Consider the following 23,316-nt stretch of genomic DNA (forward strand, 5'->3'; position numbering starts at 1 on the left):
TATGACAGATCTGTGTCTCTAACATCATATTTTCCTTCCATGAAAACAGGGATTCTAACAGATAAGCTGTGACTATCTATTAAGTTGCTGTCCAGGAAGGGCACACCATTGTCTGCTGTGCCAACAGCTCAGACATATTCATTCTTACTGTTACTGTTACGAGGTTTGTAGCCTCTGGCAGAAGAGGGTGAACAGCTGGAAGCTGAAACCTTTACAGCTGCTTTAGCAAAACTTGTGGAACTATCTGCCAAAGCCAGTCTGACTTAGTTGCCTTGAGGGTAGAATATCCTGAAAAGCTCAGGATGAAATGAGCAATGTCCGTAGGAAATTCACTACCACCTTCTATAGGAGGAAAGGAAGCTCAGTCCGTGCTGGTTATTTTTTGAAAATGCCGCTGCATCATAGAAAATAGCAGCTCATTTCCAAAATGTGACACTCTAAACATTCACAGAAGGGGTCAGGTGTAAGTTATTTCAAACAGACCTCGTAACAGCTGGAAATCTATGGTTGATGGCTGGTGATGGGGATTCCTGCTGTTGTGCATTTCTACTTGAAAGGTTTAAAAAGATTTTCCCTACCTTCTGAATGGACACTGGTGCTGTAGTTACCCTCTTGGCACTGCCACTTGAGTGAGCCTGGCAGAAGTTCTGTGGGGGCATTTTTCAGATGGGAATCCAACCTTAATGATTCAATGATTACATAAGAAATTAGTAGTTTTATACTTCTTCGTGTTGTTATAGGATGAGGCTTCCGTTCTGACAGTTTTTCTCCACCTAGACTGACAGTTTTTAATCATTTCCTTTCTATCACATTTCTGTTACTTTTTAATTGCAGTTGAGGAGAGAAAGAGAACAAGAAATCACTTTGTATACATTTCCATGACTGGTATTTAACATTTATTGAAGTATATTTTTGCAGTTCTAATTATGAAAGTTATTTATGAAACTTATGAAAGTTCACTTTATTCACATGTTGAGCAAACTATCCTTTTAAGCTATGCATTCTGGATATACTGTTTCATACATTCAGATGTCTGAAAGCTATCTGGAAATGTATTTTCTACTTTCTGATATGGGTACATTTCAGTATGAGGGGGCTTAATTTGTTTTGAAATCTCAACTGTTGTTCTGTTCAAAAGCTAAAGTTGGAATACATTAAGATGCATTTTAGTGTGGTTTCTATTCTCATCTTTCTTTTCCCAGTAACTGTGCAATTCATTTAGCACTTCATTACAACCAACAGCAAGAAGAACTTCTTTACAGTGAGGGTGACGGAGCACTGGAACAGGCTGCCCAGGGAGGTGGTGGAGTCTCCTTCTCTGGAGATATTCAAGACTCGCCTGGACGCCTACCTGTGCGACGTGGTGTAGGGAGCCTGCTTTGGCAGGGGGGTTGGACTCGATGATCTCTAGAGGTCCCTTCCAACCCCTATAATTCTGTGATTCTGTGATTCTGTAACAGCAATATGTATACATGGTGCACAAAATGAGCCATTTTGTTTTAAAACAGATTGCAGATGAAAGGGAACCATTCATTTCTTGCTTGCTAGCTGTAATTACTAGAGCGCTAATTACTCCAAATCACTGACATCCAGGGTCAATAAGGATGACAACAGGAACATCAAAGACAAGATGCACACGCACAATTAGAAGTCTCTAAAACCAGGCTATAACATTGGTTTATGGCTACACTTTTTTGTTGTTTTTGTTTGTTTGTTTTTCAGTCAATGATGAAAAATATTCAAGTTTTCTAAATGTTTACTATTATTTCCTTTGCAGTTTGACGGTGAGAACATGTACATGAGTATGACAGAGCCGAGCCAGGACTACGTGCCAGCCAGCCAGGTGGGTTAATTAATCTTCTCTGCCTTGTTTCAAATTGTAATTAAACAAATTCAAAGAATTGCATTGCAAATGAGTGGCACTATCAGTAACTGCTGCAATCAGGAATAATCATAATTTATAAACAAAGCATTTAAGCCTTGTTTCCAGTTAATGAGATAGAGTTGATAAAACAGCAAAGTTGGCGTTTGTTGAAAGATACTACCTTGTTTCCTCTCCAGAATGCAAGCAGCTGTTTTGCCAGCATGATCTTTTCTAAACAGTTGTTTTACCTTCAGGAAATAAAGTCTTTACAGGTGCATGTTATTTGTTTATCTGACTGCAGACAAGTTAATCATTATAAGCTACACATGTCACAAATAGTTTTAATTACCACTCCTAGGCCAGTTGTAGTTGAAGAATTGCATTTTTAACACTAATGGTATGGCTAAGCATTGCTGATGTTACAGCATTAGCAGCGGGGCTAGGGAAAATGGCTTAGTCTCCTTTAGCTTTCAGCCCAAAAGATACAATGTGATGCAGGTATTTGTGAATATTTTTTTAGTCCCCGTTTTGGGGAACCGTACTCTAAATTCTAGTACTGGATGTGTGTTTTAAAATTCTTTCACAAACATTTCCACTTAAGCCGTTCACTGCTATAGTTTTCTATAAATCTAAAGACTTTTATTTTTCTTAAAATGCCAAGTTAATTCTATGTTAGTACATGATGGTGATACTGCTACAGGTCAGTTATGCTGTGTCATGGAAATCACCCTAAGTAATTGAACTTGTGGTCTAGGTCATGCAGTGTCTCAGACCAAGCAGTGGCTAGCTCTTTCCAACAAGACTGAGGGATAACATGAAGGTCTCTAATTAGGTGGGAAGTGCATTTGGATGCAAAGTAAATGTGTGTAGGTGAGCTGGGTGTAATTTAGAAATGAGCAGCTCTGGAAAGTGACTGTACACTCAGATGAAATGTCCTCATGAAGTGGAGTTCTTCAAATGGTCAAGACAGGCTACTTAGTCGTAGCACATAGTATGCAACTGCACTTGTGGCCTGGGAAGCAGGAGGCTGTATGAGATGAATTGCACTGTTCAGTCAGGAAGGCCATCTTCAGAACGTTCCACCATGTTGCTTCCCAGTCTTCTGTTGAAGTTATTGTCAAAATACCTTTGGAGACCAACTGTACTTTGCATTTATGATTTGTACGTGATTCAGCTTATTCGACTAAGAACTCTCCAAGATCCAGAGGTAGTTTAGAACAGAATTGTTTGATTAAAAAATGAAAAATTATATTATTAATTTTTCTCCTACCATTAATCCAAGAACTGTACTGACAAGTTTTAGTATTACTATTAGATTAAAGCAGCATAGTATCATCTCATTTATGCCTTAAGGGTTTTGAAGTGCAAGGGCTAATTGAATTTGTTTGAAACAGTAGAAATACAAACTCTGTGAATGATTGCTGTTATAAGGCAGCTGCTACCTCACAGAGAATCATTACATCTATCTTAAATAGTTTTGAACAAAGAATTGCAAATCCACATTATACATCAGAATTATTTTTCTGCAGTTGATATTTTTGTACTGTGTGTGTGCATGTAGTTTAAATAATTTAAACAGCATATTGAAAAATTAAGAGCATAAGTTTTAATCTTTTATGCAGTTTCTGCATGTGCTAACAAGGCCCAGATCCATAGAGATATTTATGCATCTAACATGTGCTGATTTTAATGGGTTCTTAAGGTACCTTTAAAGATCCAGGGCTAGATATTTTAAGTGCAAATGATTTTGTCTTCAAGGAAAATGGTCTATCAGCTCTGACATTTCCAAATTCAAAGGTGTTAGAAAACTGTTTACTTAATAAGGGCTGGAACCAGTAAAGGGCTTATATACTTAGAAACTCACTGTGGCAAAGCCTAGCTTTTGGGTGTCCAGCTCCTGGGCAGAATTTAAACCCCAGATTACTTGTCTGAACTCTGTCCTTTGCTGAGCGATCCATATGGCAAAGAGCTACTACAAAAGCCAGGCATGCACAGTGCCCATTTGAGAGAAGTTATCAGCCTTTGGTTGTTGCACTGTCTTTTCTCTTACAGTGATTCTCTCCTAATGCTGAAGACATCTTACACCACTGCAGTGGATTTTTTAAGGGAATATATGTGAAAGCCTGTAATAATAACTTAATACTAAAAACCCCAAATCCTAGGAGTAGGAAACTGGTTGAGTGTTGGAAATCCTGCGTCTCTCTTGTTTAGTTAATAACCTGCATAAGAAGCCTTCCCAAACCTGTTCCTGATGTAGATAACTGCTGGTAATTCCTTTAAGGAACTGAGCAATTCTTTGTTGACATTATTGGATAGATCTTCTCTGACCACTGTAATGTGGTGCAGTTCCAATCTCTGGTGTAAAAATTTAGTGGTCACCCAAAATTAGTGAACTGGACACCATTTAGTAGCCAATGTGTTGTTCAAGGTGGATTATTTTGCAGGAAAAATAAGATATTCACTACTGTGAAAATAAAACATGAAAGACTGAGTGTGTTATAGGATAGGGTGAGGAAGAAGGAGGAATATGACTATATATCCTGATCTCTTCTGTTTTCAGATCTGTTTGCTCATTTTCCTCTCATTGTTACTGCATGTAGAAAAACTCTAGTCCTGTAAAAAGAGATGAGGAAATTTTCTCTTCCAAATAAAACTCTAGTCACTTAATCCACAGAGTTTTCTGTTTCCATTTTCCAGCTGTGCTCACATGTTTTGAAGTTGCATGACTTCAGGGAAAGGAGTGCTGGCTTCTTCCCATCCCCAGTAACTCAAATGTTCCCTTGAGAGGTCAGAGGTGAGGATTAGAAACCAGTCAGAATAAGTGAATTAAGTTCTCTGCTTCTCTCAGTGGATGCACATCTGTTAACAAAAATATGAATCCCATGTTAGGAGAGGCATGGCTGTATCAGAAACTTTTATTTAAGCTCTGATCATGATGACTGGGTCAGGTGTGAGCATCGTTTTCTGATTTCAGAGTATGACCCAGCTTATTTGGGAGGTATGTTGGCAGACTGGGTCATGATACAGAGCATCAGAGAGCAAGGAATTTCCTTTAATCTCTTATCAGGATTACATGACTAGATAGGCAGGATTTTGGGGGTCTCAGTACATGCTGACATACATCCTTTCTTTGGATCCAACCCTGAGAAGTGAGCTTTGCCTGTTTTGCCTTTCTAAGCCTTATCTCTTCTCCTAGAATCTTGCATTTCAAGAGATCCAGAGGCTATGAGATGAAGTGTGTTGCAGAATGAAATAAAATTTAGACATCAGAAATGTTGCAATTGCTCCAAAAAAAGCTAACTTTGCACTTCAGTTCTTTTTGTTTACTGTAAAGTGTTTATATTCAGAAAAACATCACCTTATATTATTTTAAGGGTTTTAATCAATGTATCGCCTTTAGGCTAACATAAATAAAAGCTCAGCCATTGGACAGGAAAAAGAGAGTTTTGCTTCTTTTGCTGTGTAGAATCAAACATCTGCATACAAGTTGCCTCACAGCATCCCTCAACAATTATCATTTCTGTTCAATTTTCAAATCAGCACATGCTTTGGGACTTATAGACTAAGTTGCTAAGTAGCAACATATGGCTCACTACTGTTCCTGTGATGTTGCTGCAAGCAAATAGCATAATTCTATACTTGAAATGATTTTTACAGAAAGGCAGTGCTGGAGCTGAGCCAGAAGTGTAAGTATACAGTAAAAATTAATGATATTCTTTTAGACTGTCCCAAAAGGCTGTTTGGCAATGTTGTCTCTGTGTACATTTTATATATACGTGTAAGTACTGTATTTTTGTTACAATATATGTAGCGCAGGACTCTGCACTGCAGGCATCTCCTAAATGAGTTATGCCAACCATATTAACAAACATATATAGTAAAACTACATGACATTTTCACTACTAATTGCACTTCAATTTGAAAATATTTATCATTTTAAAATAAAGCTATGCCAACTGCTCTGCATTTCAAATTCTCACAAATATATTGTTTTCTCCTCACACCTATAATTGGAATCTTGAAGATGAATTGTTCTTCATGTAATTTCTCCTCCTGTAATTTGTGGGCCTTGTACAATATGGAATAAAATAATACTGTTTATTTTACATTTTTTCCTGGTCCCAATACATAATATAATTCAGGACTCTTGTACAGAGCCTCAGCATTCTTCTAAGGTTTCCTTAGGCTTTATAAATATTTAGATGTGATCCAAAGGGAAGGGAGAGGAAATGACCTGGAGCCAGTGATATGGGGCAGTATCTCAATTGCCCTTATGGGAAAACACGAGCTACCTGAGGCAGAAGGGTGATACTCTTTGCACAGAGAAGGTATTTTCCTCCCTCCCAAAGCTATGACAGAGAGACCTATGCGTAACATATGTACATATCCTTTAGCATAGCAAGCACTAATGATGTCAAAACTGTAAAATGTACAGGGTACATTTTACCTTGTACAGCTCCAGGGTAAAAATGGATAGAACGACATCTGAGAGATTCTTCATGTTATTAGGAAAGTGTTCCTCTGTCTTTTGTTGCCATATGCACAACTATAGATTTATCCCTAACTTCCTATTTCATATTTTTACCCTAATTACTTATTGGGTTAGGTATTACCCATATGAAGTAGGAATGGATAAATGCTACACAGTAGATGTCCTTTCTTGTTCTCTGTTTTTCCTGTCATAGAATCATATATTATCTTAGGTTGAAAGGGATCTTAAAGATCACCTAGTTCTAACACCCAAGCATGGTGTGGGCATGGCTGCCACCCACCAGCTCAGCTGCCCAAGGCTCCATCCAACCTGGCTCAAGCACCTCCAGGGATGGGGCACCCACAGCTCCTCTGGGCAGCCTGTGCCACTGCCACATCGCCTTCTGAGTGAAGAATTTCCTCCTAACATCTAACCTAAATCTCCCTTATGTTAGTTTGAAACAATTCCTTTTGTCCTATCACTATCAAACCATGTAAAAAAAAAATGGTCTTCTTGCTCATAAAATACCCTCAAGTACTGGAAGGTTGTAACGTAGTCCCCTTGGATACTTCTCCAGGCTGAACAAGCCCAGCTCCCTCAGCCTGACTTCATAGGAAAGATGCTCCATGCTCCAGCCCTCTGATCATCATCGTGGTCCTCCTCTGGACCCACTGCAACAGCCCATCCTTCCAGTGGTATGGGTCCCCAGGCCTGGATGCAGTACTCCAGCAGGGGCCTTACAAGGACAGAGCAGGGAAGGACAGCCATCTCCCTCACACTGCTGACCACTCCTACCTCTTTTGTTGCAGTGCAGTCTTTCCAAAAGGTAGGCTAGTACTTGGGCACTTTGTCCTGTAGTGATATTTCCTCACCATTAAGTTGCTGTCATTGCAGCCATCAACTTCATACTGAAAAGCCCGGTACAAAGTCTGTGTGTGTTCCAAAGAAGATATAGCTCAGTTCTCATGGTCAGCATAGTCTGCTGTAGGTTGATGGGTACATGCTACCTTTGAGTGCAAGGTAATCCTACCCAAAATTTGGGAAGCCTTTCCTTTCTCATTAGTAGAAAGGCTTCTCTGCACTGAGGGCAAAGACACTTGATCAGTCTGTCGGTTGGCTGCAGTTTAGTGCTCTTGTAAATCACATCCACCTCTTTTCCTGGTCCACTATCTTGTACTTCCAAAAGTACAATAACAACAGAAGGGAGTCTACTTCCTGCTCCTCCAATTGTCTGAAGTAGACTATAGAAGCAACTTTCCAAAATATTGGGATGTAAATTTAAATTGATTCAGTGAAAAAAAAAAAAAACAACAGACATCACTTTCATATTCTGAATGAGTGGTTGAAGAGAAAGGTGATGTAAACCCTTCCTTTTTGTGTAGAATGTGATCTCTTATACGTTTGAGATCAGGACCAGAGTCTGGAAAGTATTGTGTTCTTGCTAACAGTACCTTAGTAGTTGCTTTAACAAGTCTGTGTGTGTGCATATATGTATTATAAAACCATGTATGATTGTCATTAGTGTTAACACAAAATGTGTGCACATGCATTGTGTGTGTATTTACGGATAGGGTTTTAACTTCATATCTTTTTGTGATCAAGTGCATCAAATTTTATAAAAAATGTTAAAATTACAGCCTGTTGATCTGTGTTTAAAATCTTTTTCAAAGTTTACAAAAAAGACATAACTTAGCATCACTCTCCTTTACTAAAATTGATTTCAGTCAAGTCATTCAGTAAGTATTGGACTTGTACTCCAACCAGCAGAAGATATGTATATGACCCTACTTCTCTCTAAAAAATCCATTACTTAATTAAACCATATTTTTACTTAATGCCTCTTTCAGCTAAAGCCAATTCTATAGCATATGTTGTGAAAACACAAAGAGGGCAAAATCTTTTCCCTAAGGATTCTAGGCAAACATACCCATAATTACAGGTGGATAAACAAGAGTCTCTCTCCAGCCTTCAAAAATCATTAGCATGGATCTGCAAAATCGAGATCACATCAGAAACCTTGGCAACTACAACATATTTTTCATCCCTTTATTCATCTTCTGGCTGTAGAATCTTTGCACTTATATTTTCTTTACAACGATGAAGTCTGAAAACTTTTTAATGAAAGCAGTTTTTGAGGGTAATTGCATTGCTGCAGTAGTTTGGGGCTTTAGAAGTAAATGTCAGATACTGATAGTGTAAAGCTAAAATTGTGAACTTGGCCATGTTGTATACACAGTGATCCTGTGCATCAATTAGAAGTCTTTTTTTAAGAGTCACCAAAGGGAGGAAGTAATGTAGATGGTGCATCCTGTCTCAGCTGTGGCATCAGGATGATAGCAACTTCAGTGATATGCCCACTGTAAATCAATATAGTAAAAATAACAAAAGCTATTATTTTACCGTGAAAAAGGTAAACAGAAAATCAATCATCAAATGATGAATTCTGTGTTCAAAAGCCAGAGGTATTTTTTCCCATATCACAAGAGAAAATGAGTTGCTTTTTGCTGTGCATGACATGAGAGAATTTTCTGTTTAATGAGCAACCAGTGTAAAATATCCTTCAAAATGTTTCCCTCCACTCCTTCTTGTACAACTTCTTTAGCATGTGCAAACAGATTATAGACATCATATATTTTAGTTATGTAGTTTCCTTTCCAGGAAACTCTGCAGGTCAGCAGTGTGGATGAATTATGGGATGTAACCATGGGAAATGTTAAAGGCAGTATTTTTCAACTGAGCTTCATATAAATTGAACTTTTTTGGGTCCATAAAACGTCTGTAAGAATTACATGAATTTGAACTACAAATTAGACCAATTACTATTATACTGTCCCTTTTGGCAAAGGCTGCTGCAGTACAGTCAGCTTGACCTATTGCCCTCTGACCGAATAAACCGCTAAGATGTCATGCTTTGATTAATCTAGTTAGTTTTACGAACTCTGGCAGCAAAACGAGCCCAAACTAGTTACTCAAACCAGTCTTCAATGTAACATTCAAATGATCACTCTGCGGAGTCCCAGAGGTATTCATTACAGACAAAATTGCTCTTGTTGCCTTGCATACAAGCTGAGTTTTCAATGGGAAATGAAAGGCTGCCTGGAAAAATAGGCCACCTAATTAAGTTAAACTACTCTAGCATTTGGCTTGACATCTTCATTACTCAAAATTAAAAAGATGCTTCACTTGAGCACACAAGTTACTATTGTTTATGTTGTTTTCCTCTTAAATTGGCTTCTTACATAGAAGTCTGTTTTTCAGAATTATATCTTGTAATAGCTCACATATTTCTTGCAGTTTATAAAAATGTCTTAATGCAACTGATGGTTGGTGTGATATTAGTATGATTGAGCTTATTACTAAGGTCTCAGCAGTCTTACTGCTTACATGACACTTTATTAATAGAGGGCCAGATCCTTCCAGTTTTACTCTCTTGAATAAATTTTGCCTGTTTGTGTACTGAATCTTCATTGTCCTCCTTACTGTCAAGCCCTTGGTCCAAAATCTAGGCATTAACATCAGTGGTAGAAACTGGGAGCTCACATAACCCTAAGCTTTCAGGTTTTCCTGAGATTGACACAGGGCTAAGCAAAAGAGAAGTCAGAAGAATTATGAGGAGTCACCATACCTCAGTTTCAATCTTTGTTTTCTTGAGTGGTAACTTTTTACATGAAATCAGACATTGAGAAATGCCTGTTTTCAACAGTAGTTTAGGAGAACGGTAATGTGGGTTGGACCCACTGTCCTGAAAAATGGAAAGCAATCAATCCATTGTTCCTGAACTGTTATAAGTAAAGAGGAGGGAAAAATTGAGAAGGAATCTTTGTCTTTTGTCACTGTGTGCTCTGAGTGCAGCATCGTTTCATTTTTAGGTGTCTTTTTCAGAAGGGATGAGGAAATTTAGACAAAATATTTGCCCCCTAAGCAGCCATACTTAATGTAAATCTATACTATTGCTATTTTAAGAGCATTTAAAAATGTAAACACGTGAAAAGCACACTGTCTTGATTGCTGGTTTAGAGTCTATGATGCTAATGAGGCTTCTGACAGGTTAAATGTGGTGTATCATCTATATTTTCGAGAAGCAAAATTTGTGACTATTTGACTTTTTTTTTTTTTTTAGTTAAATTGAATATGCATTTTTCTGGTTTTATTACCTACTGCTTTGTAGTGAGAATATTTTAGGTACATTTTGCAGAGAAGATTGGTAGAAGTGCTTTATTTTTAATACACTTTTTATGTGAAGTTGAGGAAGAATATTCTGAAAATACAGTACCCAATTCATAGCATTATTTCAAGATTATAACATAGGTAATACTGACTGCAGTTAGTACAAACCAAAAGCTGTCAAATAGAATCGCAAATTACATTAAGATTGCAGGTATCATAATTAGTAATAATGTTATTGTTCCTGTTGTTAAATATATATATATTGTGACTGTTCTACTTTGCCTCATTTACCAGATCTGTAAACAACCTGAAAATGCAGCAGTGAGGGGAGGGAACTATCCTGCTCATCTTTAGGAAGTTATGTGCTGGAAAGCCATGGAGGTGAAAGTCTCCCTTTCTTAGATCATCTCCAAAATGCTGGACAAGCAGGAGCTATGTTAATCTGGGGGTTGTGCTATTAGGGACTATAGCTCTGTGAGGAGCCAAGTGCCTCACAGTGCCTTTCAGGAGAGAAGTGAAAAGGTGGCTACAAGTACCTGTATGGGTCCTCACTGGGATGCATTAAGAGGGTTAGAGTGTGGTGCAGGCGAGCTGAGCAAAGCTCCAGGCTGGAGAGGTAAGGATGCTCTGTGTGTGCCTTGAGAGCTTTAGTTTTCCTAAGGAGTTGCTTTGGGGGGGTCTGCTCAGTAATTCTAAAAAAGATTTGCACTTTTAAGAGGAAAGTTACTCCACCTTTATAAGCAGGAAAACTGCACAGCTGGGTCTTTATGTGAAGGGAAGCTCAATTGCTTTGATAACAGTATTGATATTTGCTGAGCCCAACTCTTGTAATCTCTTTTAACATTTATGTTTCTATTCATTATCATCTTTAAAACGTGAGTCAATTTAAAATCTTCATTGAAAAGCATTTTGCAGTGAACTACTATAGTTTACAGATATGAAATTAATAAAATTAATGAAAAGATTCTTGAGTGGAACTTCTCATCTACATAATTCAGTTAACTTTGAAATTGTGATTATTTTAAATCAATAATAACATTGTCAGCACATTCTGCTTCTTGAAAATAGAATTCATCTGGTACTGGAAAATTAATGTTTTGCTTGAGGCTTTGCCCTTTACCTAATGTAAATTAGAGAAATTGATTAACGCAATAGAAGAAAGTTATACCTTCCCCTGTAATACACTTTTGATAGGTGTTGCTTGATAAATTAGTATATTGTATGTTTTAAAATGAATATGATTTATTACTGTTGTCTGCCATATGAAGAAGCACAAAAAAAATTGTTTGCAGGATCATTGACTTGAACATATCAATGGCACTGTTGGACAATTCTTGCTGAGTGTTAAGATGATTTATGTAACAGACCGAAGGTTTCCACAGTAATGCATTGTAGTCTAAAGCTATCAAGTCTTGTTCATGCAGAGACAAAAGAAGCTGAAAAAACACTTGCTTTTGAAGGTCTTCCTTTTAGGAATTAGAGATAAGGTTGATCCTATTAAAACTTCTAGAAATGTCTGCCCTCAAATATACTGTCCCAACTTTCAAATGTGCATAAGGTACACTGCAGTTTTTACTCTTCTAATGAACTCATTGTTTTTACATTACTCTCGATTCATAACTATTTCAGTTATGTAACAATGTGTTCAATAATAGAAGAGGAGACAGCCTGAAGCATCTATCTTTTAAAAACTGGCATTTTTCCACAGTTCAGATGCAGAAGCCTTGGTGCAAATGAAAAATTAAGACACGCTCTACATAGTTGGCAGTACCATTCATTTCATTTAAAGAAAATATCTATAGGCAGATTTCAATTTTTTAAAGAACTGTTACTAATACTAGCATCTGTTGAGTGCACATTTGGTGACTGACACAATCACTGAGCACACAGATTAGACTTTCTTAATGTATGTTTTCTGCTGTGTTGTCATATAGTAATGATTTTGCATTTTCTGAATAGAATTATATTGGATATTTGAATGCTTGCTGCCTCTTGTGGTCAGTCTGTTTATGGTATCCTTGTTTTCCCTTCTCTAATTGCTTTTTAATTATTCTTTTTTTAAATTTCTTTGAAACATACATTTTTTTCTGGCAAATATGCAGACATCAATGTAGGTTATTTAAGCAGAAAGTCTTTCTTTCCTCTTTTTTTTTCTCTCCATATTTCTTCAGTTCTTATGCAGTCAGATTGTACAGCCATTTTCCTTATTATTCTGATAATGACTGTCTGGCTTCCTAAAAAATATAAATGCAAGATTTTGTTGGTGCAGTTAGTGTTACAGAATGCATAGCCTTTGAGATGAGTATACATCCCCAGTTTTGATCCTCTTCTCTGTCTTGTTGCTGAATGTTACAAGGCTAAGTGGCATAAAAGATAAATTGAAGCAGACCAAGAAGGTCATTATTCAGGAGCAAAAGTTTGGACTTTGGTAGGTTGGTGACTCAGGGTTAAGCATTCATACAATTATATTGTGGCAAGCTTATCTCATAAAATTATCGGCTAAAGTGGTATAGGTAATTAGGTCTCTTCATCTCAGGATGGTTATCACAAAGAGCACTTGTTTTATGAAGTTTCCATCACTAGAGGCAGAAATGTCACAGATATTTAACCAAAACCACAGAATATTGTCCTTTAGGTTTGAGAAGGCATCACTTATTCAGATGATTTGCTGATATTTTCAATTCTCTAAATAGCCCAGATTAAAGGATGTTTAGTTCTGAAGCATCCACTGTGTAGCTCCCATCTGAAATACACTGAAATCTGCTTGTAATAAATTCAGATGTAGTGAAAATCTTCTTAATATGAAGTAAAATTAAAGCCTTGTATTCCTTCAGTGCTTTGCAGTGGGGTTGATGGTGTTACTTTAAGGACTTCCTCTCTATAATGTAATAAAGAGCTAGGAAGTTCCCCTAAACTGAAGAGCTGAGAAAAACCACTACCACAGTCATGATATGAAAGCACAACCACTGGCAAAGTTCCTGGCAGCTCTGTGGTAAAGTAAATAAAGCTACTCTTTTTGATTCAAAAGTGAAAAGGAAAGTTTGCTGGTACTTTTGTGACCACTAGAATGAAATGGAGGTGTTCTGTATCTTTCTAAGTGCAGAAAATTGTGCTGATGCTAAAGCTAACCATGAAAGCAAGAAACCTGGAGGGAAGTGTAGAGAGACTGTAATCCTTCTCCCCATGCTCTAGGAAAAGCTAATTCTGTGGGCTGCAATAATTACTAATGCATATGAGTTGTACTTACATTCTGCCTAGTTTGTTTGAAATTGACAAATAGTTTGTGCTTTTTTATTGAATAAAATTAAAAGAAAAAATAATTAGAAGTATGTGTATAGGAAGCACTAGTGCTCTATAACTGGCTTTTTTTTTTTTTTTCTTTTTTTTTTTTTTCATTTGATTCCATAGTATGATAGGATTATATTTACTACAGTTAGTGATTCACGCCATACAAATTATATGTTGTTTTGCTATGTTGCTATTGCCTACACTACTCATACTACTTTCAGAAGCCTCCTCAAGTATAATCAACGCTGATGTGGGAACAAGTACAGCCTAACCAGTTCTCAAGCAATAACTTTTTTTTTAATAGCCCTAGAGAAACCTTGTATTTAAAATGTTTAGTTCACACAATATATACAGTTACACATGACACAATTTGAGTTGTGTAATTTTATGGCACTAGTATTTTGCTACCTTTTCTATAAGTGAAGTTAATGTCATAAATGCAGTGCAGTTGCTTCCACCATTTTTTAAGTGTTACTAATTAAAGACAATTGAAACAGCAAATCAAAGTCTAATTACAGCAAAAGCTGGACTGTCCATTCTTCCAGGCAAGAAAGGTGCACAAATAAAATAGCTGTTTTGCTGAACACCCACGATATTAGATGTGTAGGCACACCCAGGCTATTTATGTTTGGTCAAGGAATATTTCCTTTCACAGTAGATCTTCTTCTTCTGGAAGATGTTGAACAGGAACATCTTGATTCTTCAACGATGAAGCACAAGGTATTTTCACTATAGGATAGCATGAGAGAGAGAGAGAGAGAGAGAGAGAGAGAAATCAAATCTTAGATTAATGCTGCTTTATAACTTGAAAAGTCAGGGGAAAGGCCATCAGTCCTCTGGGGTAGTGGAAAAGACAGCACTGAACTCAGAATATCTGATTTCCACAGCTCATAAATCGCTCGTGGTAAATGTAAGGTACATGGATTTAAACTCACTAGGATTATGGCAGCCAAATCTTTTTGTATATGTGTGAGATAGCTCTGGTCCAGAACACCTTTATGGGTGTTGTCTCTTCCTTCATTTCTGTTCATTGATGTTTTGTTCTTCTTGTGTTAGACACTTAGAGATCTTTCTTCTTCATCATCTGTCTTGTGTAACAGTAGTCAGAAAATGGTGTATACAGTGTCCATAATACTTTATGTGGTTTTGCACAGCTGATTTGTTATGGTTGAGCAAACATGACATATTTTCTTTACCGTATGTAAACCTCTCTCCATGTTGTGAGAATATATTTTTACTGTATATATTTCCTCCCTTGGTGATGTCTCTGCTGGCAGTTTCTAAAGCAGGGGCAAATACCTCTTAGAAATGAACAAAGACTCACACCATCTCACATATAAGGAAGAGCAAATGGGCAGGAAGGTAGCAAACTCCTGAGAAATACAGCTATAAAACATCGACAGGACCAAATTCCTCACAAGTAAGGATAATGATATCACCGCCAAACCCTGTCCTGTTGTTTTCATTCTCTGGAGTTTCACTTTTGTCTTTGCAGTTTAGGATCACTGTTTTATTTTGTACTAAGATAATCAGTAACAGAAGTGAAAACCTTTTTGGGAAACAGCCAACACAACCAAAAGTAGGGCAATGTGCCCTGGACTAACTTCTTTGTTATATGAAACACTCTTTATTGTTGATTGCTAAAGTTTTATATCCATGCTCATACATGGATGTAAAAGAGCAACCATAGACATTGGAGAAGACAGTATTACTATGATAACTAATGAAAACCTCTTTGTTGATAATTGGGCATTGATTCTTCCCTTGTCCTTCTGTATGAATTCATACACCATACTATTTACAAATTTGTATTTGGGAAAACATTGTCTTCTAATAGTTGCTCCTTGAAATTATTGCCTCATTTTCATCTTTCTTGAAGGTACTTTGCAGCTGCAGAATGTATTTAAGTCCTTGCACTTCCAGATTAAAGAAAGGCAGCATCTACAGCAGTGTCATGTTGTAGAAGAGCAAAAAGGATGGAGCTAGCCTCTCTGTGCTATAAATCTCAGGACTGTGTCTGTGGTGTGTATAAAGACTAACATTTTCTAAAAGGAGGTTCAAAGTGCCTGAACCACTGTAACTAATCTCTTTAACTCTTCATTTGGATCATGCATCTAATGCTGCTCACCTTTTCCCTTTAAGAAATCAAAGCATAGCTACCCTTGTTCCCCAAGTGAGCCTACGTGCTCCATGAAGAATGTAGATAAATAATATCAATTATTCTTGTTGGTGCATTGCTCTGACTTTGCCTGTGTCTTTTCCTTGGATCAATTTCAGTTGGATAACCAGTTGGCGGCCAGTATCCCCTGATGTCCCCCAGGGTTCAGTACTAGGACCTCTTCTATTTAACATTTCTTTATTTAACTTTATTAATAATCTTGATGAGGGGATTGAATATATTCTCAGTAAGTTTGCAGATGTCACCAAGTTGGGAGGGAGAGTTGGTCTGCCAGAGGGGAGAAAGACACTACAGAGGGGCCTGAATAGACTGGATCAATGGGCTGAATCAAACTGTGTGAGTTTCAATAGGGCCAAGTGTCGGGTCCTGCATTTTGGTCACAACAACCCCAGGCAACCCTACAGGCTTGGGGAGGAGTGACTGGAAAGCTGCCTAATGAAAAGGGACCGTGGTGTGCTGATGGACAGTCGGCTGAATATGAGCCAGCAGTGTGCCCAGGTGGCCAAGAAGGCCAATGGCATCCTGGCTTGTATCAGGAATGGTATGGTGAGCAGAACTAAGGAAGTTTTTAAAAAATAATAATAAAAAAACAAACAAACAAACAAAAACAAACTTCTTTAGTTGTTAAGCACTGGAATAGCCTCAGGGAGGTGGCTGAGTCACCAAAAACCTTTTGGATGTGGTGCTCAGGGGCATGATTTTCCAGAGGGTTGTTAGAGTTAGGGTTGTACGGTTAGGTTGTGGTTGGACTTAATAATCTTTAAGGTCTTTTCCAACCTGAGCAATTCTATTACTTAATGGCAGTGGGCAACCAAACAGTTGATTTATGGAAAAACTAATTTATATGTCTGACAAAATGTATGTATGTTTGACATTATAGATTAAGAAAAGTCTGTATTTTTGAGACATTGGAAATGTATTTTTATAAACATCTAGAATATTCATACAAAGTGTGTACTGTTTCTATATTTATTTGTTTTTCTTTGTAGCAGAACAAATGCCTGGTTGTAAGACTAAGAGCAATATTTTTCTTTCTTACTGGATAGTTCTTGATCTGAGTGTCAGGGAGTCCAGTGAACCATTGTGAGCCAATGTTAATTTTAAGAATTGCATTCCCTTTACCACAATCCCCATGAAAAAGATATTCATCTGTATGATCACTCAAAGAAAATTTTAATAGAACCCTTGAAATCTGCTTGAATTCAACTTCTTTAAAAAAAAAACAAAAAACAAAAAGTCTCTTTCTAGTGGAAACTGTGAAAGTATCAGAGAGTCTTATGCCTTAGAGGTAATTTTTTTCCATACATAATAGTGAAACTCCACTGTTATAATATGTGGGTGTTTAAAATATTCTCTTTGTAAAGCTGAAGTTCCTGCTTAGCAGTGTGTGGCTTGGACTCTTTTTGTTTGTTTTGTGTGACTTCGGTTATTATTATTGTTTGGTATTCATGTGATTTTCATTGCAATTTCTGTATTTGTTTTTCAGTCTTTTCCTGGCCCAAGTCTTGAAAGTGAAGATTTTAACATACCTCCCATCACTCCTCCATCATTGCCTGACCATTCACTGGTACACTTGAATGAAATAGAGTCTGGATATCACTCTCTGTGTCATCCTATGAACCATAATGGCCTACTTCCATTCCACCCGCAAAACATGGATTTACCTGAAATTACAGTTTCCAACATGCTTGGCCAAGATGGGACACTGCTTTCCAATTCACTCTCTGTGGTAAGCATTTTCAGTCTTTCCCTTTTGTACTACTTTAAGTTGTGAAAATGTGTACATAAAGACCCAGGGGTAATTTCCATGCAGGTCATAGAGCAAGCTGACCTGATCCTCAGTTTTACATCATACTGTGAAATGCTCCTCCTACTTGAGGCAGAGAGGATTTTACAGGTGAATTCCTCAAAGCCAAGATGATACCCACTGTCTGGAGAAGTATTAGCCCTACATTATGCAGGTTTAAGTAATGACAAAAGCAGGCCCAAGGTTTTGACTTTATTGGAACAAGATTTGGATCCAGATGGCTGTTGTTCTATGTTTTTTTTCTTTCGAGGCTCTTTCCATTCTAATTAGCATGTACTGAAAGATGTACAAAAAATGTAATATCTCCTTTCTTGTTTACCACACGTTTGGAAAACAGCAAATGTTATTTCTGATTCTAGGCCAAATTGTATAGCCTTTTTACAGTTTCCAGTCCGTACCCATACAGAATCCAATTGAAGTGACTGGACAATTTGCTTATAAAATCTGTCAGACAGTCATTATGGTTGTAGTCTTGGGAAGCTTTATATAATAAATCACTTCTTTGAATGCTAAATTGCTTGCAACAACTGCAGAGCTACTTTACATGTTACATTTTCAAGTGGGCTCTACAAATAATTAGTATACTGCCTGCCTACCAGCTCCGTACAAGACCTTTTTATGAAGGCCATTGTTTCATGCTGGCACCAAATTCTAAACCAGAAAGTAAAAAATCCTCTGGTAGGGGAAGGGACCTGGTGTTGTGTGGGACTCACTAGACTCCAAGAACTCTTCTAAATGGAAGCGCAGATCCAGACAGATGAAGTTAAGGATCTGCTCTTCCTAGCCCTATTGTCTGGGCTTCTCACCAAGAAGACAATCAGAGATTTAGTGAGCTGTGTCCCAGCTGGGAAGCTCTGTGCTTAAGGACTGAGGCTTCCACCTCACTAGCTCTTCACTGTATTGACTAAAATAAAATAATAAATCAGCATAGGAGCTGCATGGGGAGGTACAGGGCTAAGAGATCTGAGCTCAGCTCCCCACTTGCCCCACAGGCAAACAGCCTCAGAGGCAGGGGCTGGGGGAAAGCCAGGTTGGCCAAAGAACTGAGATTGTAAGCTGGAAGGAAAATAGTTTGCAATGAAAATCTGCCTTATCACAGAGCTCACTGCAACTTAATTAAAATAAAGATGCCATGGTTGCAAGGAGCTCTGCATTCGCTCTGAGAATGTCCAACAAGCCGTACAGCAGGTAGACTACTTTTGGCTTCTTATATGCTGATTAGATATTATTGATTTATGAATATGTTGAATACTTCATTTTTGAGGTCAGACTCTGACGCCAAGGTTATGTTCAGTTGTGGGAGGTGAGGGTAGGAGGACAGATTTTCATGCAGAAATATTAAATATGCTTCGTGGAAATGTTTCTTAATTTTACTTTCATTTCTACAAAGCATATGCAAAGAACAGGAGCTAAATCTTTGTGAGATGCTCAGAATCAAAACTATGAATGAACCAAAGAAAGTAAGAGAAACTCGTGGCACTCCAGCAAGATAATCATTTCATTGGATTGACCTCTTCTGAGCCATGGTTATGGCTCAAAACTATGCATTCTTTTAAGGTCTGATGTTCCGCATTAACCTCTTGCAACAGGCTCTGAACAAAGGGCTTGAGAGTTTGTAGAACATCACAGTGAATTATTGCATTTAGGGCAAATGCAAAAAAGACCTGAATAATATAACTTATAACTAGACAATTTAGCTACTGGGACTTAGCATAGATCAGAAATAAATAAATAAATAAATTAAAATAAAAAATCAGAACTCAGGAAAATATGCATTAAATTTAAGCAGTCATTTCTCAGGATTCATTCAATAAAAAAAAAGCACGATCTTTAACGTATCATAGGCTAACTCCATTGTTATCCTTAACTTGCTTGCCCTTCACATGCAAGAGGGCCTCTTAACTAGCAATAGTTTTAGCTCAAGCTGTCTTGCCTGTCAAGGGGATTAAGCTACATTTCACATTAGTACAACTGGTAGGTTGTTAACACCACAATTCTGTACAGCTCAAATAGTGTTCTGCAGTATGGTTCCACGGATTTGAATTTGGTAACAAGAGGAATTAACATGAGAGAGATAATTTAAGTTCATTCTTTAGTGAATTCAGTGCCTTCTTCAGTGAATTGAATGGTTCCATTGTGCTTTTGGCCTTCCATTGATGAAGAAAAACAGGATCTTGTAGATTTAGCATTCTTTACATAGTATTGAAGCTCTTCTTTATAATCCAGAAACTTTACAACTTTTCTTCTCCAGTATACCTCTTCTTTCTTGCTATTACTTATCTCCAAGTTTCCCTTTTACTACCTCATCAAACTCTGATCCATTTAACAACTGATTGCCTAAATCACTTTTATATTGCCCTGCATAGAATGTAATGTATAAGTTTCTCCAATCTGCCCAAACCCTTGTTATGTATAATTTCTAGTATATCAGCCATCACTTAGAACTGTGCATATCTCTTCATTTTTCAGGGCACTAATAAGTATTTTTAGAAAAAAATTTCTAACCTGTCAGCAGTTCTCTATCCCTAATTAATTTCACATCTTCAGCAAATTTTTCTTGCAGTGGGACAAATTCAGCTGCAGTGCAATGTGCATCTGATTGAAGATTATTCTTTTAGTTTTAACATCTTTCCTTTTAGCAAGTTTTTAAACCACGTTGGTATTGTAACAACAATACCTAATGTTTTGTCAGCATTAGAATCAATGAATGGATTTCAATTGATTTTTATAGATAAAGTGTTAATCAGTGCTAGCTAAATGAGAGAAAGGAAGCACATTGAGCTCAAAAGCAAAGTTGTAAAGCATTTTGTACACTGTAGCATTTCATTTACACTATGGTTTCATAGTGTACAGCATTCCCTCCAAGCTGCAACTGAAATCTCTTTGAGTAAGGATTGCAGGATTTGCCCCCAAGTTCTGTAAGCGTTCTTCTCCGTGGAAGGGCTTAAACACACACAATAAGAACCCACTCCTGGCTTAGTGAATTCTTATTAGAGATCAGCTTCTTACAGTTTTTTTACACTGTGGGAATTCTTTCTGAAAAAATTTTACAATGCTGGGAGATGAAAATTTCCTGTTACTATTTACTGTCGGGCACTTAAATTTGGAATTAACCTCCTTTGAAGTTTTTAGTATGATTGAAGTTGCTGTTGTGCTCCCAGTACTTAAAAAAAAAAAAAAAAAAAAAAAAAAAAAAAATCACTAGCATTTCTCTTTTTTGGCATTGTGCTGTCAGTTCATATGTTGACTTCTACATTTATTTATTCATATTTTTCCACTTAGGTGACATACACATGCATACATGCGCAACACACACACTCATTTATACCGTACAGACACATACAGATTTATTCAGATGCTCATTATATTTGCATTTGCATTGGTTATTGGGGGTTGAGACATCTACAGAATTCATGGAGGATGTGAGTATGGCAGCATAGTCCAGCCCCAGCATGGTGGTCCACATGTGGCAGCTCTCCAAGGATCTTCTTCCAAACAGACATGGCTTATATTCCTGCTTCTTAATTGGATTTGGTTAGATACAGCTTTCGCTGTTTAATGAACATGTCTTGGTGTTCTGTAGGCATGTTTGTTTTTACACAATAGAATAACAATCCCTTTCCAGTGTACTATAATTGAATGTAGGTTTGGTTCAGTTTCATTTAGGCCTTGACCAGCCAGCACTTCTCTGCATTAATTTTCCTAAAATATTCCAAGAACTACAAGAAACACTCTTCCAACATTTGCAAATAAATGCATGTATATACACACCATCTTTGAAAATGGGCATTTATCTGAAATGTGCTTCTAGATGTGTTGTATGGAGTGAGTTTTACTGTGTGTCCTTTCTATCAACGAAATTACAGTCATTTCAGCTTTAATATGTACTATAAATGGTTCCTTTTTCCTCAAGAAACTAGGGTTAAAATCACACTGTTGTTTTCAGATACAGAAAGAAAAGCTATTTTTGGAATGCTTTCAGTTCATCTCTGTTCTGATCTTTTTGAAGATGTTACTTGTGATGGTATACTATAGAAAATTTGCAAGAAAGAAATGAGACTTCAATTTCTTGGAATGCTTTAAATTCCTGGGTTTGAACTTTAAAGTGCAAAAGATGTTAAAAGGCAATAAAATCAGAGGATTGATTTCCCAAATGCTTTACTTGCACGGGCAACAAACGCCAGCATAATGTATATACTTAGGTTTATTGTCATTTTTAGTATACAGTCAAGGTATGCTTTGAATTCAAAGACTCCTGTACAACTGTTTTGACAACCACCACATCAGTAGGTAATGTGCAGGACACATGAAACTGAAGCAGAAATGTTTCTTTAGGTCTATAGGGAGTGCAGTACATCATTGAATTCACATATATTAGAGCAGCATGAATTTCTAATATGTTGCTCTTATGAAAAAGACCACTGGCATATTGAATAATGCTGCTTTCAAAGCAGAGCAGAAAATGTGATTACAGACAATTCCATTGCTGTTTTAAAAATAAATATTTTCAAAATCTTGAGGTATTTTATTTTGCGTAATGCATAAAATATGTAACAGTGGACTAGAGCTAAAGATCTTCCAGGGCACTGAAGAGTAGGTGATATCAGCTATAATTATTCAGATGGTGGAATAATAGAAGTATTAGTTTGAAATAAAATGTGTGTCACAAAGGCTCATGTCCTTATATTTAAAAAAAAAATAAAAAAATAATAAAAAAAAGCAATAAAGAGCTTTATTTATCCACTGTGACAGAAGAATAAAGCCAATGAATAATTATTTAACATTATGCCCCAATTCATCAACGCCTGAACAATTACACTATACCATTACACTATACTTTTTCATGATCTATATTTTTTAGATATGCCACCCATGAGAGAATAATTTCTTAAACAAAATGTGCCACTGTGTAATATTGAAGGAAAGAAGGCAGCTGTTTTGTTTTTTTTTCCCATTTCTTGTTGCAGGTGGAATGGCACTGGCATTTCTTATTCACAGTGCAGTTGCTAAGAAATCCAATACAGGAGATTGTTGTTGTTATAGCTGGGATGTATTTAAGAGTTTCATAAATATTAGTTTAAATTCAGTCTTCATGACTCATCTTGAGGCTGACCTATGTGGTTGATTTTTCTGTCACTTTTAGGAGTTAATGCAAACTACTGAGTCAAATGGAAATTTATGGTGCTGATGAACAAAATGAATTATTTTCATAACAACACAAAAAATTTGTACCTTTTAACCTGAGTGCTGAGATTTGCATCACAGTTGGATACTTTTTCTAGCTTGTATTGCATGGTAGTGGTGGAAGATACTTTTAGTCTCTGGTGAATACTTTACATTTGTGTGTCATTACCGGGCTCTGGTCTTCAGTTTACATTAAAATTTAGTGTTATGCTACACAGACCTGCTGCTACCCCAAATTTTACTGCAGTGAATTATTGCCATCAGAACCACCAAATTATAAAGCTCAGGTCATAGAATACCTTGTGTAAAAATATTCTTTTCCTCTTATTAAGCCACTTTTTAATTCTTGCAGGATA

At 37.0% G+C, this 23,316-nt stretch overlaps 1 protein-coding gene across 3 annotated transcripts in view; it reads left to right on the plus strand.

Annotated features, from left to right (window-relative positions):
* TOX (thymocyte selection associated high mobility group box) overlaps window positions 1-23,316 on the plus strand; it is a 226,659-nt gene that overhangs the window by 112,913 nt on the left and 90,430 nt on the right. For all 3 annotated transcript variants that reach the window (XM_072328671.1, XM_072328673.1, XM_072328672.1), the window contains exons 2-3: window positions 1,778-1,843; window positions 17,456-17,698. In XM_072328671.1, the coding sequence (XP_072184772.1) occupies window positions 1,778-1,843; window positions 17,456-17,698 (309 nt within the window). The remainder of the gene's footprint in view (window positions 1-1,777; window positions 1,844-17,455; window positions 17,699-23,316) is intronic.

Source organism: Excalfactoria chinensis, chromosome 2 (genome assembly GCF_039878825.1).
Source record: "Excalfactoria chinensis isolate bCotChi1 chromosome 2, bCotChi1.hap2, whole genome shotgun sequence".
Taxonomy (NCBI): Eukaryota; Metazoa; Chordata; class Aves; order Galliformes; family Phasianidae; genus Excalfactoria; species Excalfactoria chinensis.